Source organism: Typopeltis vanoorti, chromosome 10 (genome assembly GCF_054136105.1).
Source record: "Typopeltis vanoorti isolate ZY-2024b chromosome 10, IOZ_Tvanoo_1.0, whole genome shotgun sequence".
Lineage (NCBI taxonomy): Eukaryota > Metazoa > Arthropoda > Arachnida > Uropygi > Thelyphonidae > Typopeltis > Typopeltis vanoorti.
Window position 1 is genome coordinate 5,688,235 of NC_143558.1, and position 18,216 is coordinate 5,706,450.

Sequence of the window (18,216 nt, forward strand, 5' to 3'; positions counted from 1 at the left end):
GACGGAAGGCCGCTAAGAAGGGGTGAGGGCTAGATTTTTCTCTCACGGAGTTGTGCATGATTGAAATGGATTACCATTGGATGTTGGGAGTGCAAGCAGTGTGAATGAATTCAAAAATAAGTATGACAGCTGGTGTGTGTAGTAGGTGGCCTCCCTCGATGAGTCTCTGACTCCCTGGAAGTGTCAATTAATAATAATAATAATAATTTTTTTTTCATACAATACTTTACTTTTTTATTTTGTCTCTGATAAATAATAATAATAATAATATCACAAGATCACAAGTATATCAGTGAAGTCCATCTCTGTCTAGACACTGATGAGTGTTTGATGACCACTCGGCATTGGTCTAGACTCATCCCAGCTAAACATAAAAGTCATATTTCGATGTTTACTTCAGTCTTTGCACACAATTTACGGTGCTTTATAATCTGTTTGATGACAAATTTCTGATACATTCACTGACATATCTGCACGACAGGTTTTGTTATGTGATAAGAAAAACTGTCGAAATATGAAGGGGGAAAGGTAAGAAGGAAGAATTTTCTCGATATATTTTTTGTAATTGTAAATCCACCATTTTGGACTAAATTTTCAATCAGACTCAGTTTCTTTATCAAATAATTTCTTTTGTATACACCTATGCAAACATTACAATCAAAACACCGTTGAAGAAAAAAAAAACTCTTTCAAAGTGTGAAATAATCAAAATATTTCCGAAGAAATCATGGCTTCTACCTCATCTTTTATTGCGTAGTCCGTAGACAACTTGGGAGTTGTGATGTACTTCCTTGTTACTATAGTTACCATAGTTTCACGACAGTCAACGAAAAAATTTTACCAACTAACGTCCATAGTTTTGACCGCATTTTCCTAAAAGTAAAAAAATGAATTTTAGTGCTACCGTCTGTGGTTGGGGGGGATCAATAGTTATCAATAGTTCGTTGCAGCTGCCTATCCGGAAACGAAGCTCTCCGTGTGTATATTCGATCGGAAACAGCACATTTGGGTTACAAGGCAGGTAATCGAAGAGTAGTAGACCATACCAATCATACGTCAGTACAGGAAATTTAACTAATCAATCGGAGAAAAACGTACAAAATCACAGTCCGCATCCATCTTCAGGGGGTGTTAGGAAATGCTCGTGTAATCAAATTATTCGTATCGCGTTTAGTTTCAACCCAACGTACAGTTTTGTAACAAAAATCAAGGCAGTCCAAAGACACAATTTGACACCTCGTGCGAACCATTCAAGTTGTTATTTGAAGCGCAAATATTTCTGTAACTCTACACTTCAGTTGTTAGATGTGGCGTGCGAGAGATACGAAATTGAAACGGTGTGGACGTATTGAGAAACCAACATAATCGAATTAGGTTGTCCTAAAGCCGGAATGAAATCTCTTCTGGTGAACTCAACCTATTCTTTAATGACAGCTGATGTAGGTCGACATTATAGTAATGTGAATCATCTAAATAAGCCGACGTTTCATAAACTTTATTAACTTTAATAACTAAATACTCGCTTTCTGCGAATCAATATTCGCAAAGATAATTGTAAATATTCTTCGGTGATGTTTTTTTTTTAAAAAAGATGACCCAGGAAGATCATTAAGTTCCTCACGTCGAAAGGAATTGAACCTTCCTCATTATATAAAAGGTTTATCAAAAGTTTGTAGATTAGTTTTTTTTACCCTTCTAGTTGACGTTGAACTTATCATCCCAGTTAGCTGAAAATCACAAGAAGGCTGAAATTGTCCGCTGTAATGGTGCCCCTGAAACCCTTGATTCGATAATAGTTTCGACCTCACCATCAGTGATGGCTGAAGGATGGAGACCCACTTCCTAGTCAGTCTTCAGAAAGTTTGGGTTAAAGGAGGATAAATAAAAGACGCGTTATTTATTTTTATTTTGAAACTCACGCTATCAGAGCAACATTATTTTACATGCATAAACAACGCAGTGCTAATATTCTAAAATATATGAAATCAGAGCCTCCGTAGCTTAGTATAGACGAGCCCTTTGGTTGTGTTAAGTCAGTTAGATGTGTTTTCCAGAAGCAGTATCGAATTCACCAGTCAGTTCTTCGTCGAATTTTTCGATCCATTGGAAGAAGGAAAAAAAAGTAAACAAGGGTGCATTCAGAATATTCTAACTTTCTTTAAAAAAAAAACGGAAAAAAAGCTAGAATATCTAGTTACTCCATTCGCAAGTCAATATCGCGAGCACCGCCCACATAGTCGAAGAACATTCAAATATCGCTAAATCAGTCTTTCTGTTACTGAATGCATCAAAGAGTAGACTCCTATGGATCCTTGCGCGTCACGAGTGGAGATGGAAATACACTTCCTACTGATATTCATTGCCCCCTCCCCCCCCTCTCTCTGCAGAGCGATTTCCACACTGGAACGTCACGTTCATCCGTGTGTGTGTGTGTGCGTGCGTGTCACAGCTGGTCCTGCCTTTTGATGAGGTGATTGAGTGCATGCCTGAAGAATCCTCTCCTTCGATCAAAGATTGTCCGCGTGTTCCGCTGCGGGCTTTATTGATTTCGTCAAGTGACCTCTGCTGATCCAATATCATATTTTTCTCTTCTGAGAAGGAGGGGGTGGAGTTACGTAGCTGGAGACTGACGGACAGCTCTACCGTACTTGATAAGGTGTCGCAATTCCCTTTCGAACATCTCGCTTGGTAAAAACCGCTTTCTTTAGAATTTCTGAAGAAATGCGAGGAAGATGCCGCACGCAAGGAATGCTAATCGGGAAATTTAATGAACCCACTTGTCAAGGACACCATCGATCCACTTCTGGATAAGCAGGTGGATTGGATCCCGCTTGACAAACAAACCACTGCTGGATGAGTTTGTGTGATGATCGCTTGCTGATCTTAATCTTAAGCAAAAAGATTGTTGTTATAAATAGATCTCCCTCGGCAAGCGACTCTCCCTCCAATCCCTAGTCTTCTTGCCTTGACCTAGCTCTACGGGTAAATGAGGAAAGAAACGGTGAAGGTTCCCGTCAGTGCGTGCCACAAAAAAAAGTTTCCCAACTGGGCTGTTGTGCAACGAGCTATGACGTCATCGGTCTACCCTTTCTGGGCAAGTGGACTCTGCTTTTTGTCGTCCCATTGAGGAATGCAGTCGGACAGGTCCGCCCTCCCACCTGCTGTCACAGTTTTTTCTTAGAAGGGGTACGTGTATACCCGGGGGGTGGTGGGACGAAACTGAATCAGACGCGAAGAATGCGAAGAGACTAAATCTCGTTGACAGCGTCCCATAGCGCGAGTGAGCTGCGAGTGCTCCCTGACGCTAGTGTGCTCGTTCGGGGCTGACGTCTCCGTGTGTGTGTGTGTTGTTACGTGCTGTCACGTGATATTCCAGGCGTCGCGAGTGCAGTGCAGCCAAGGTAACGCGGCATTCCGGCCATCGGTCGCTTGGACGTGAAAATGTCGGCGCACGCGAGTGGAGCCCTACAACGAAATTCCTCTCGTGAACTCTGAGGGTAGCGGACGGTGGTGCGGACGAGGCGATAGACTGCGACCATGGTGTTGGTAAGTACGAATTTTCGTAGCCATTTTCTACTTTTTTTTTTTCTCTCTTAGAAACGGTTGCCTGGGATACACCTGGTTGACTCACGTGCTTCGAGGCGTATGACTTGGGCGGAGGAGGGTGTGGTAGGTGTTCGTTGAGCGAATGTCGGTGGTAAATTCGCGAGGTTCGCCAAGTCTCGGAGACGTCGTTTAGTGTACGCCACATTTGAAACCCCGTCCCGAGCAAGGCATGACGGGAAAGAAGCCACAGGTAACTCGCGCGAGCACTTCTCAGGTAAAAGGGCCAGTCCACCTGGCACATGACGGGGGATGGCGTTCTCTTACGTAAACACTGTTCGTGTCTGTCGGTCTGTCCTCGAAGGTCACCTATGGACAACTGACGTTTCCTGTACTAGTCGCTTATTTCATTTATTTATTTATTTATTTTTATTTATTTATTTATTTTTTGTGTGTGGAATTTTCCTTCTGCGAAGTCGCCTCTTAAAACCCTCTTTTTCTTATCCCGACTGTAATCCGTTTTTGAACAGATAAATAAATCAAACAAATAAACCCACGTGTTTTCATTCGGTCTCGATCTGCGCTCGTAAAAGTTCGGAACGGAATAAAAAAGTTTCTCACATTTTTGTGTTGGTAAGTACGAAGTCAATTTGGCCGGGAGGGTCATCCATCGTTCTCGGCACTGGCGTCGTCCTCACCTCGTATAACAGGTATTCTTTTCTGCCTCGAATTTGTGCTGTCGTCAGCAAACGCTTGTGGACTTCTCTTCCTTGCAAATCGAAATATTCAATTCCACATCCGGGGACCGTTTTTTCTGTTGAAGGTTTTTCGACATTTCTATGGTATCACATCTTACAAGCGTACTCCCAGTCGTGAATGCATCCCTGGGGGGTTTCATCACGCTTGAGTACGCAGAAAAATTTTAACGTGACCTTGTAGTACTCGTAAAGACAGTACTTGGAATTGTAGGTGATATTTCCTTGAGGGTAAACCTATGCAAGAAACCACAGAGAAAAATGGTGGGTTCAGACATCATTCAGTGATCCAAATGTTGGTCAACAGTTTTTTTTTTTTTAAACTCGAATTCGTTTAAATAATTCTGATGTATTTCCTTATTACTCAATCCAAATCTGCGATCCAAGTTAAATCTTTTTTTAAAAAAATACACTTTTTATAGGCTTTATCATAAATTATTCAGAAACGAACTCAAATTATAAATTTTTATCACTTAATTGTAATTTCTGTAATTCTTGTAAGTGTCAAGGCATGTTAGTGGTCGGAATTTGAATTGAGTCAAGGATCTCAACAGATCTGAAAGTATCTTTCATTGTAATATAAACGCAGTCTCTTACAGAACTTACTTGTACTTAAATGAGGTTGTAAAAAATCACAAACTGCTGTTGTGTGTGTGTGTGTGTGGCTTCAGATGCTACCTCGCTCTTCACATCTTTAACACCTGCTCCACCATCGCCACAAAATGTGCTGTAAGATGATGAATCTTCTGTTTCTGAGATTTAAAAAAAAAAAAAAAGCAATTCCCGTTTCACAGAGGGGGGACCCTACGTTCTCCTCAGGCTGGCTAAATCGCCTTCATCTTAGTGTCCAAAGGTTTGAAAATGGCTAACAGATATCAATTAATCTATTAATCCTCTATTAATCCTACCAGTTAGTACTCATTTAAATCTATTTTCCCATCAATTAATGTACTAATTTCGTTTTCAACCACGTCGCAAATTCCCCCGAATTGGCCATTACTATAAAAATGATTTTTTACACGAAAACAAGCATCACGTATTGTATGCAACTCACCAGAAAATAAAGTGCTCAGCTTGAGATGAACACACTTATGATTTTTAATGCACTTTCCTGGCAGAAAACGAGAAAAATTTCACTTGTCTTCGTTTAATGTAAACAATTGACGAACATGCGTGCGAAAGGGTATTTCCCCTAATATAAATTCGCTACTTATAACTACATACGCAATAGGGGAAGACGTAAAATTAACGAAGATAAAATTTGATTTTTAAGTCGCACAGTGAAAAACATATGAAAAGATGAAGGGCTATTACAGTTTGTAGAAGGCGTTTTTATCGGAACCGTGTTGTATAAGTACCGCGTTAAACGAGGGTTAATTCTGGCTGTTTATAATCCAAGTTATAAAATTCAATTTTTTTGCTTGCTTCTTTCTATTTGACTTTTTTATTTCTGTAACTGAACGATACTTAGGCAAACTTTGGCAAGGAGGTGTGATGTGCCCGAATAAATACTGTTTTAAGCATCCATTTTTTCTATGTTTTTAAATATCCTTTTTAAATTCTACAGAATCTATTTCGATCCTACTTACAAGATTTTTGTTGATATGTATAATTAGACGGATCATGTTTATTCAATAAAGTTGAGGAGCGATCTTGTTGAAGTGAACAATTTTCATAGTAGGTAACGTATACTGTTACAATATTGAGGTTCAAACTCATCCTTAGACTTACTGTTGAACCACAATCTCAACACGTCACACCAGCATCCGAATCTATTGATTGATCGCCTTCCTAACCCATTTCAACGACTTTGTTTTTATCCTCCTTTCTCCAAAGTAAAATTTCAAAGTACCACCGACAGTGCTTACAAAACTATTTCAGTCTTTCTTGGTCTTTTTAAGGAAGATCAAAATAGCTACTATCAGATAACAATACCTTACTTTATAGACGAACATTTGTCTCTGAAACTGCAAGGTTCGCAGACTTTACGAAAGATACAAATGTTCAGCAGAGGACGACAAAGCATTGCGCTGTGTGAAAGCTAATGCTGCTCAAGCGCCCAAATTAGCTCTGTTTATTTGATTCGAGTTTTCACTGACCTAGCACTTGTTTTAAACTGTCGTACGAGACGCTACAAAGGATGATACACCGATAAATTAGTCCCGCGAGTGAACTAAGGGTTAAATAATTTAGACATTCTGCTCTTGAGATCAAGCGTGGAACTTCTGAAGTCCTTTCAGGTCTCCAGTAAGAAGTCTCACATTGGACGATCTTTAAACTAGTGAGTTTAAACCTCACTGTGAGCACCTCGCCATCAAGTAAAAATAAGCAGAAAATCAGCTAGTAGGAGATGCTCTCTGGGAGCATATTATGTTCCCTGTTATCAATGCAGCGACATCTCGGTACCACAGCTTACTTGAACTTTGTTGCCTAAAAGATGCATCCCATTAGGCCGATATTTATCCATCTGGTAACGGTTACTTCCAGCTATGAAAAAATGCTCACGACTACAGCCAAATGTGGACATACATTTATTGACGGCATACTAATAAGTTCTATTACACAAAACATGTGTTATAAATTTCGTACAAATTCAATGGCAATACGTTTTTGGCAAAAGTTATAAATTTCCTAAGGATGTAGTTAAGGAGTTCTTGATTTCAGGAGTTCTTGAGACAAACTAGTGCACTCCTCTTTCAGAGGAAGGATAAGGCCTTGTTTGTTTTCTGGAGGGGAATTTCGAGCAGCAGTGCACCCCTCCCTATTGCGTCCCAAACGTTCTATGGGGTTGAGATTATTCGATTAACATCCTCGGTCTCCAGAAGAATCTCACTACTCGTGTACGATGTGGTGTGGCATTGTCATCGATAAAAATGAATTCTTCGCCTACAGCACCATGGAATAATCGCCATGACATTGAAAAACTTCGTAGCAATATTGGTCACAAGTCATAGTCCCTTTTTCCCGCACTTGTAGCTTGGTGTGTCATTAAACATAATGTCGCCCCCACACCATGACCCCAGCATCGCCCTTTCAAGTACATTTTCACGATCGTAAGCAGCATCACTTTCACGTCAGATCAAGTTTTGTCCAGAATTCAGTGGAAAAACTAAAACAACTCTCATCTGTAAAGAGTACATTAGCCCATTGGTGTCTTGTTGATTTTTTTTGGATACAACACCAGTGAAAACGTGCTCTTTGTTTTATCCTGTTGAGTGTTATCAAGTGATCCCTTTGCGCGCGATTCAAAAATTCGAATGTGTACCCGCTTTCTACTCGAAATCGTCCGTTATACAAATTGCCACAAGCTGATTCGTCTGAATTTGCAGTCTTCAGAAATAGTGTTCCTCCTTAGGTTTTGGACACCAGCGTAGACCGATAATCCGTCACCAAGCACACATCAACGGTGAATGATTCCATTAGGACAACGATGTCTTTACCATTATTCAATAGAGTGCTCTTCCACCAGATCTCGCTCCAATTAAGCATTTGTGGGAGAAAGCGGAAGAAGCAATCGGTCCTTCCGCTCCATGAAGTGGAAGCATTTGCAACGTGTAGCCAAGATTGCGTAGGTCAGCATCCCCCACCCCCCTTGGGCAGATCTTGAAGTCGATGCCCCAAACGAGTTGGTGTTCTGAAGACTAAAATGAATTAGTAATAATAGTAATAGTACAGTAATAATACAGACATCCTATTCAAGCAGATATGCGCATGTCCGATTTTTCTAGGTACGTGTGTTTTAAATAATTTCAGTAAAACCCATATAAAGCCCAAGATAGTTGAATCCTTATTTCCACGGGATCACAACAGATTCTCTCTCTTTCTCTTGGAACTCTTTTCACTCTTCAGACAGGAAAAATGGTAACGTAAGTAGTTGCGCAACGTATTCTTGACTCAACTCGAAGGTCGTTCAGTTCCAAGCGTTTGTTTATCTTGTTGTTATGTGTGCCTCTTCCTTTTTCGATGTCTAGTCAAACCCTCCCTCCCACAGCAGGTAGGTCAGTAAGAATTTTATCGTTAACTCGTTTCTGTTTATTTAAAGCGCGAAAGAATTATTGGCAGACAGTTAAAGTGGGTCAGTTGACCGAGGATTAACACACTGTGCTCGAAGAGTATTAAAAGACTGGTGTGGGAAGTAAAAATCAATGAGGACTTCTGTTTTGAATGTTAATATTGGAAACTGCGTCGGAATTTCTTTTTAAAAAAAAAAGGGTCTTACAGGACAGTTTTTCAAGGACAAAGATCTTCAGAAAGTGTCTTTTATAGCATGTACCAGGAAACATCCTTTAAATTCTGATCCCAGAAATTACAATCTTCATCATCTCCCCGAGTAACTTTGTAGCTTCTCTCTCTCTCCATGAAAGATTTGTCCACGTATCTATGTCAGACCGGTTTTTTCGGACTGGAAACTAAACATCCCTCCGGCTTAGTACAAGAAGATGACCTTCGTTTGCACTTAACCTGCACTGATCAGCGTGTGACAATGTAGTATCCATTCCACCGAGCCCACCTTTTTTTCTTTCACGCACAGCTCACTCGTTTTTACGGCGAGTGAAATCTAAACAAAATGGGTACGGGAAAAAAATCGCCTTTCATGCACACCTTTGCCTTTGAGAAGCCTACAACAGCTTTCCAAGACAGCTCAGTATTTTAAAAACGGTCTGGCTGAGACAACTCTAAGTAATCTCACGCGATAGCCTCGGAGACGATCTATGTGGCGTCATAAATAATTAATTTCTTAAAACGTTCGTGTTTGCAGAATGTTTCAACTCACTTTTAACCAAATGAAAACAAATTTGGGCAATCCTACATAGTAAGTGAATGTATTTCAAACATAAATACATCGTTTTATGTTTATATAAATTTAGGCATCTTATATAAAAAAGCTTCGCATCAAATCACGGTGATTGTATTTTATGAACATAATCAAAGTATAAACTGCGTGTGTGTTAAAATATCACACGCAGTTTATACTTATAATAAAATATAAATCGGAGAACAAAAGCTCGCATCCCAAAGTTTTCTAAACAGTAAATTCCATCGCGGTTCTGTCTTGAGATATGTGTTAAGGGGGTGGCGTAGTTAAATGTATCTGCTGAGACAATGCGTCCCGTCTGACAGATCTGTTCTACGAGGACTTCCTGTCCCGATTTTCAAATGCGTAGGAAAGGTGCGTGGTGGTCAGTGACCCTTTTGCTTGCTCGCTACTCGCGTTTTGTTCAGCATCGATACGAACCTGGTGGGTATTGTCTTTGTGACCCATTACAGCCTCGTTCGTGCTGTTACAGCCCACCTCGTCTCGGAGAAGTTTCTTGAACCACTTTGTAATTAGAACTGAGATGCGGCAGGGAGGGTTACAAAGCATCAATGCGAAGAACGCGAATTCGATTTGGGGTATCTGAATAAAAGGAATTCGTTCAAACAAAGTCGATTTGCTATACGCAGCTGGGGAAAATAAAAATAGACAGCACCGAACGACACACACACACACACACATACACACACAGGCGCTGAGAAGATTGTTATGAACATTTTAAACCGTGAATTAACATTTCAGACCTTCTCCAACACAATTTCACACATTCATCTACTTTGGCATCAATACTCGATTATTATTATTTCTATTATTATTATTAGTAGTAGTACATTTAATTAGCAGAGTTCGCAGTCAAAGAGTAACAAGAAACAGAATAATGAAATGTTTCACTGCAGACGTAAGATTCAAACTGACTTGTTGCTTTCTTGATCCAAAGTCGTTGAATTTCAGTCTCCAGATCCCTATACATACATTCACACAGTCAGTTTTTCTTCTACTCTACTTTCCCCTGGTATCGCCTCATCATAAATCACACTTATTGTTCGACTACAGTGATGTACAGCATATATTATATTCAAGATCTGTCTGAATTTTAACGTCCCGTAATATCTTGGCATTTTCATTTTCAATAAATTTTTAAACTGTTTGTTCCAAAGGGATTTTGCAAGTTGGGAACCATATTTCCTGCACAAGCTAGAGTGTACAGCTTTTGCTACCAGATCCTGCCTTTGTTTATTAGTCTGTATGGTCCATTGTCTCTTCTTTATGATAATAATAATAATAATTTTATTGTTATTATTATTACACATGTATCTCCATGGAGTCAGAAGACTCACCGCGGGAAACCCCTACATTGACACACTAACCATTATTCACACAATACCTATCATACTTCTCCTTGAATTGATTAACAAACGAAGCACCCCACAACCACCTCTGGCCCATTCACCTCCCCTCCAAGCAAAAAATTTAGTGCTAACACCCTTGCTAACCACACTCTTATACAACTTCCACTGGTGATCCCTTGCTTTCTCCCTTCTTGACATGTACTGAAAAAAGTCTTCGGCGTAAATCCTATAGAACCCCTTTAATAACTTTAAATGTTTCTATCATGTCTCCTCTTTTTCATCATCAGCTAATTTTTGAAGCCTACACACCGTCAAATATTCTCATAGAGAGCATTCCACAGACCTGCCACAATCTTTGTCACTTGCCTCTGGATCCTCTCCACAACTTCATCACCACGGAATCCAGATCTGTGCACAGTAGCCAAGATATGGCATTATTAAAGCCTTATATAAGGGAACAATAACTTTTAAAGTCTTCCTGAAGGAAGATGGTAAATGAAGGGGATATCTCCATCCCCTTCATTTACCATACTGCTCCATAAACTATTTCTTCAACCTCTTTCCAGTTTATCATCGTCAGCAAACAACTGAATATTTCCTATCGTGTCATTTATTGTATGATTGATATACAAATTAAAGAACAAAGGACCAAGTACTAAGCCCTGTGATATACCACTGGACACTTACCTTCTCCTCGACTCAACTTCTCCATAAACCACTCTTTGATATCTATACATCAGCCACCCTCTAATTTAAATCACTAGATTTATATCCATCCCCCATTTGCTCCAATTGATGTGATCTATGCGGAATCTTCAACAGCTTTTGCAGTATCACCGAGTAGCAGTTTCCCTTATCCAACTCGATTGTCGCTTGATTATAAAAAGTAAGCAGATTACGGCAAGACCAACTCTTCACAAAACCATGTTGTTCCTTATAGAGGATCATATTCCTATCCACCCAATCTTGAATTCTGTTTTTCACCAATTTCTCCAATACCTTAATCACTACTCCTGGGATGTAGATTGGCGCACAATTTGCTTGGAGCCTCCTTTATACAATGGGACTATTTTATCCTCTTTCCAAACCACTGGCACTTTCCCAATGGATTTAATAATTCATTAATAAGTAATAATAAAAATTAATTTAAACAGCTTGGTCAGAGGAGCTGACAATTCCCTTGCAGATTCTCGTAACACATGGGCCGATATGCTATCTGACCCTATGCCAGTGTTAGCATTACGGTTCTGTAATATACTAAGCACCTCTATTTCTTCAATCTCTGTTCTCCCATCATTCAGTGGCACATCTGGCATTGTACTGTCACCACCTAGATGGTACACCCTACAAAATGCTAACTCAGATAATCGAACTATTTGGTTTGGTTCTGTTACCGCCCCACCATCAGCTCTTTTTAAAGTCATTCCTTCTTTTACTCTTTAGGGTTTATTTTGGCGTCATCAGCTAGCTAGAAGGCTAAGGCTGATTTATCTCATAATTAGCCTTAGCCTTCCCCGGTCACACGTCTTGCCTGCGCCTTATACTGCTCCCGGACATGCTGATCACCATTTCCTCCACAATATTTTCTTTGTGTGAAACTCCTACTTAATGAAACTATTCATCCATCTAACTCCACCTGATTTGTCCTTATTCTAGGTATATACCCTGATACTGCTTTTTCAAACACCTCTCATGCACTACGACATCTCTCCTCCTCCACATTCTTATGCTATTGCTCTATTAAATTTGTCTCCTCAGCTTGTCATAATCACCTGCTTTGTAGCTCCACATATATATTCATTCTTAATAGAAAATTCTGCAATCTCTCAAATAGACTACGTTTTCACTTTCTCCAAGCGGAGGCAGCATAGTTAGACTGGTTAGTGTTGAGTTCTCTGATGCTATGACCAGATCCAGCACTCTCGAACCATTACATGTTGCCTCAGGTAATCATCTTTCAGCAGCTGTATGAATTCCATTTCCTTCTCTGCCCGTTACCATTCCTCCTCCCAATCTACTTCCCCATAGTTGCTAATCTACGTCCTCATCGTGCTAATTTGTGAGTTCATGTCATCTATATTCTTCCTTATACCCACCTTATTTAAATCCTTCCTTCCATCAAATCACTCCACATCATTCCTCCTGCACAATCTGCGCTCTGCCTCATCTGTGATAATAGCTCTCCGCCTCAACTCTACTCTACCATGTGGCAACAGACTCACAACGTTTGCTTTCTGATCTTATTTTTTTTTGCATGCACTATCAATTCTTTCATGTCTTCACGCGTGCCACACTGGTCACGTGCCAAGTAATTTGAACCAGCCAAAATAAACGTCTCTTTCACCTTAACTCTCTCTTCATCCTTCCAGCAGCAGTGGCATCGTTAACCTTATCTCCAGGAAAACTCAATTTCGTCACACACTCATTAAGGACTTCAAGGACTCCTGGTATCAATGAATCACGTACAAAATCCGATCCTTATTTTCATGCTTTCTGTTCTCTTTCTTTTGCTTATGAGTCATACCATCCGCCAGGTGTTTCTCCAACCACCCAATCTCGCGTTTTGTTCTGTGAAGAACTCCACGTAAGCGCGCTGTCTTTTCCATTACATTCGCGAAACATTTTCGACAAACACGTTCTCCAAAAAATCTCTCCTTCGAAAAAATCTCTAAGACCATGCATTTCGCACATGCCGCAGCGAACGTAATCACCCACGTTAAAATCGCCCGCCATTGTTTTGTGCACCAGCGCCATGGCGCACAGAACAGTGTACAAGAAAGCAAATATTAAACCTTTAAAAATCAGAAAATTAAACACACTACCTTTACAGTTAATCACGCAAACACTCATAACGATGTTAAAAGAATGACTTAATTGACGCTTCCAAAAAGAACTTATCTTTCGGCAAATTTCACCACTTGCGCTATCTTCAGCCCTCTGGTGGAGAATCTGTGCACAGTTGCCATTTGCTGTCGTTCGGATCTTTTTAATCTTCGCCCTTGACTGCATTTGCGTTGCTTGTTCTTGAACACCAAGTATCAGATCTTCTATTTCTTTCTTGACGCTGTCCTGGAGGAGCCATTGCCAAATTAGGCGACCGTTAACTCTCCCTTCAATTAAGAGTCGTGATATTCAAGCTCTCGTAGTCTTGTTTGGTTTTCTTCATATTTCTAAATCCCTCCGCTGGCAGATCATGCAACACGAAAGAATATTCCAGGATATTAAAATCCGCTAATGAGCAGTTAAGAAAATATGGTATCATCTCAAAAAATTTTTTTTTCTTTGTTTCTTTTTTTTGTATCGACTCTGTACTTTGAGACCACACCTGGAACTTTAGCATTTATTGCTCAAAAAAAAAAAAAAAGTTTGTAAGTTTGCTTTTTAGTCCTGTCTGGAAAGGAAATGAGACTTGAGAAGGATGTTGCCATAGTGACAGAATAATCAGGATTAAACATCTTTGAGATACCACAGATTCATTCTTTAAAGCGGAAGCATCTTTTGGTTCATATTTTCCTTTTCAGGTTATCTACATGAATCGTTAGAATCTCTTTTATTTCTTTCTCTCCACTTGTGTTCATCAATGCACCCAATCCATAGGGAAAGAAAGAAAGCGTATAAAGATTGTACGGGAAAACAAGGTACGGTGCGACAGATGGTTCGATTTGTCTTTTCAGTTTTTATACGAGGGTGGTCTGAAAAATTCTCGGCCTAACAATGAAAAAACCAATTTATAATTTCAAAATTTTTTTTATTTTCCAACATAATCTCCCTTAAGACTAATACATTTATTCCAGCGATGCTCCAGCACCATTATCCCGTCTCTGTAGTGGTTCCCAGTAAGATCTGCAAAATACCCAGATGTACAGATGCACCAATTGGCTGCAATCACCTCTTGATTCCAAGAAAAACGTTGACCAGCGAGGAAGAGTTTTAGTTTTGCAAAGAGATAGATGTCAGAGGGAGCGAAATCTTGGGAATAGGGTGAATGTTCCAACAATTCATAGTGCAGATCCCTTAATTTTCCTTTCCCAAAACACCTTTGTGGGTAGGTGCATTGTCCTCATGAAAGATGATTTTTTTCTTCTGCAAACCGGGTCTTTTCTCACGAATGTTTTCATCTAGTCTGGTTAAAAGATCAGAATAATATTCCCCGGTTATTGTTTTACCCTTTTCAAGACAATTAATCAACAAAATGCCTTTACCATCCCAAAACACCGATGCCATCACCTTTCCTGCTGATGGAACCGACTTTGTCTTCTTTGGCGCTGAACAACCGGCTTCTGTCCACTATTTTGACTTGCTGTTTGGATTCTGGTGTGTAATGATGAATCCAAGTCTCATCCATAGTAATAAATCGACGCACAAAATCAGTTTTATTCTTGTCAAAACGCTCCAAGTACTGTTCAGATATTTTCATGTGAGTGCGTTTTTGATCTGCTGTGAGCAAGTGCGGCACCCATCTTGCGAAAAGCTTTTTCATTTGCAATTCTTCATGCAAAATATATCCTACACGTTCTTTTGAAATGTCTATAGTCTCAGAAATTTCATACACTTTGACTCGCTGGTCATCCAATACCATTTCGTGCTCTTGATCAATGATTTCTGGTGTTGTTACACTTTTAGGACGTCCTTTAAGTGGATCATCTTCACGGCTGGTACGGCCACGTTTAACTCGGCAGCTCATTTCTTAATTGTCGAAAACGAAGGAGAAGAGTGCCCATAAACTTTTATGAACTTCGAATGAATTTCTTTTGGCGTTAAACCTTCCTTTACAAAGAATTTTATAACCGCACGATACTCAATTTTATCCATTTCAAGGGATGCAGGCAACACTTTTGCTTCAGACAGCTGTATAAAACAAATTACTTGATAGAATGACTTGCAATTTCACCGGATGCTTATGACAGATGTACCAACTTAGAAAAAAAAAATCTTGCCGATAGCGTTGCCATCTATGGTCGAGGCCGAGAACTTTTCAGACCATCCTCGTAAATAGTTTTGCCAAAATTCACTCTGTAGTAGCATCATCTACAGTGGCGCTACTACCATCACCACAAAACGCCATCTACCACCTACTACAGCCACCAACAGAACGTTTCATCAATAAATTGGGCGCGTTTTCATAGGTGGATTGGCCTGTATGATCTGAGGACCAGCGAGATAAAATCCTGTTTCAGACAATTAAATTATTTTTTATATAATCAATGTCTTTGAGATAAAGAAAAAAAAAGCTTTTATGTTGAAACAATTAAAATTTGTAATATTTTCAATTGCAGTAAAATGATTTTTTTTTTTTTAATGTGAATCTTAGGAACCCACAAAGTTCTTGCCTATACATTAGTACCGCGAGTGGGCTTGAGGGTTTAGTAATACTGTTAGTAACACTCTTACTAAACCATAAGATGCTTGTCATGTGTGTTTTGAAGTTTTATTGCTGAATTTCCAGTAAATAAAACCATAAACATTTATAAATAAAAAAACAGGAAGAACTGTATTATTAGTCTCCCATAGTTCGACTATTCCTGTGGTTGGTGAAATTGCCTCCGCGTATTTATTTTCTCCATGCCCTCAGAGCCCAAGCATAGTTTTAAAGAATCTTTTATCTTTCGGCCAACTGCGATTTCTCGAACATAAACGGAAAACACAGTTTGTCACTTCGTATTGCAAGTCAATTCCCAGAAGAAAACGAAATAAGATACAACCGAGAGCCATCTCAATGCGGTGGATGCTTTGGTGTTTCTTTGTGTTCCCTAGCAACGCCACGCGTTCTCTTTCTTAACAGGCAGAAGTGTTAAGCTCCGGTTCGGATGGTATGAACGCTTAAACTAGCAACGGGAATCCCACGAGATGCTTGCAATGACAACGAAACTTGTAGCTATCCATTTTCGTCAATTCTTGGCCGTTGATCGTCTCCTCTTTCTTTGTTTAAAGGAGCGAAAAATTCGACTCATAAATTGCGAGTGACTTTTCAAGAAGTCGAAATATTGTTTAATAGTTAACATACAGTGATTTAGCGTAAATAACCGTTAAGTGAATCCAACTCTGTGCGATGTACCCCCCCTCCTTCCACACACACACACACACACACACACACACCCATACTATCAATTCACTACAGAGGAGTTCAATGATCAACGAAGCGTGCAATTCAACTGACGATCTCAGCATGCACTGATTCGCACACTTTCTTCATTCACACTGCACATTTCCACCTGACCTTCGGGGTCAATCGTGCTTCCGAAGTACTTCTTTTTTGGTCCGCCGATTCGCATCTCTTCTTAATTCTTTCTTTCCTTAAAAGCTGCTCGGAATAGTCGAGGGCGGTAAGAACGACCTAATTTTAGTGATTGTTTCAACGTTCCTTGGAAAGATTTGTTCGTAGGCAAGTACACATGTCTGACAACAGAGAGAAGCAAAAGAGCGAAACATGCGAGATAGAAAGAAAAATGAAAGACAAAGAGAAAGAAGACATTCATGGAGAGGAAATGAGATGAAAGTAGATGAGAGAAAGAACGGTTGGTTGTGTAAATAATGTCAAAGCAACCAAGGCTATGAGCATGGTGTATTATATCTGTAACTGTGTGGGTCCTCTGCAGTGGCGGCTCGTACATAAGCACTGCGATACTGCAACACCCCCAAGGAAAAAACGAAAAAATTAAATTTTGTTTGTGTTTATAAATAATAACAATGCTCACAGCATTATATAAATGCAGTACAACATGTTAAAGGTTACAGCTTATGTTTCGACATTGATTGAATAGTTAATCATTGGAATTGTTCGATTAACGCTTTAGATTACGAAACAAATGCACTGCGATCTAACGCAGCGTCGGAATTATCACGTTCGGTCAGTTCTGGCTAGACTCGACGATATTCCTTTGCACTTATCACTGCACACGTAACAAGTGAATCCGACGCTGCTCGTTGAGCAGATAAACTGTACGCTTGCGCGCGTTATTTCTGTGAGACACGAAACTTTTATTATTGGTGTTTGTTCGTGGTGAGGGTGAAATAATTTGAATAAAGTAATTTTTTTTAATATGTGAATTTATTTATTAATAAATTCGTTACTGATTAGGAAAAAAATAATTTTTTATTTTTTTTATTTTATTTTATTTTGTATATGCAGCACCCCCAATTAAAATTTTCACAGGCCGCCACTGGTCCTCTGGCTGGTTTGTCCGTTTTGAGGAAGAAAAGATATTTTAGGAAGGACAAACACTTCCATCCCCGTGTCTTCGGGTTTTGAATCCTTATGTAGAATGTTCCTGTATCCTACATAGGATGCAAACTCTGTTTACAACTGAAGGATGTCACCACTGTTGAATGTCAAGATAAGTAAATGTGGGAGGGAGAGAACGGTTTTAAGAATCCCAAGTGATGCAATTCCGATCATTTTCATTTTATTTCTGGTCTTATTGAAGTATTGAAACAATTTCTAAGATGGTTTGGTGTGAACGGCTGGATCTTTAGAGAGGAGCAACTAGGTGGAAATATTTTCTCAGGATAGCCAATAGGACAAAGCTGGAAAGAGTCATAAACTTTAGTTTGGAGTCACTAAAAGCTGAATCAATAAACAGCAAATCTAATGGATATTCTACCGCCTGTAAGATGCAATTCGTATCAGCTACTCGTTGTTTTTTTTGGTTTGACGATCGAGGTCCACACTAAACAACCAGCCAGTAATAAACTGCTTTTTGGAGTGGAAATCAGTCTCTGTGTCGTATCTTTTCAACAAAAGAACATGCTTTTT

At 39.6% G+C, this 18,216-nt stretch overlaps 1 protein-coding gene across 1 annotated transcript in view; it reads left to right on the forward strand.

Annotated features, from left to right (window-relative positions):
- Positions 1–3,232: 3,232 nt before the first annotated feature.
- LOC150102146 (apoptosis-stimulating of p53 protein 1-like) overlaps positions 3,233–18,216 on the forward strand; it is a 186,545-nt gene continuing 171,561 nt past the window's right edge. Inside the window, exon 1 of the mRNA XM_090398659.1 lies at positions 3,233–3,546. Within this exon, the coding sequence (XP_090254785.1) occupies positions 3,538–3,546 (9 nt within the window). The 5' untranslated portion in view covers positions 3,233–3,537. The remainder of the gene's footprint in view (positions 3,547–18,216) is intronic.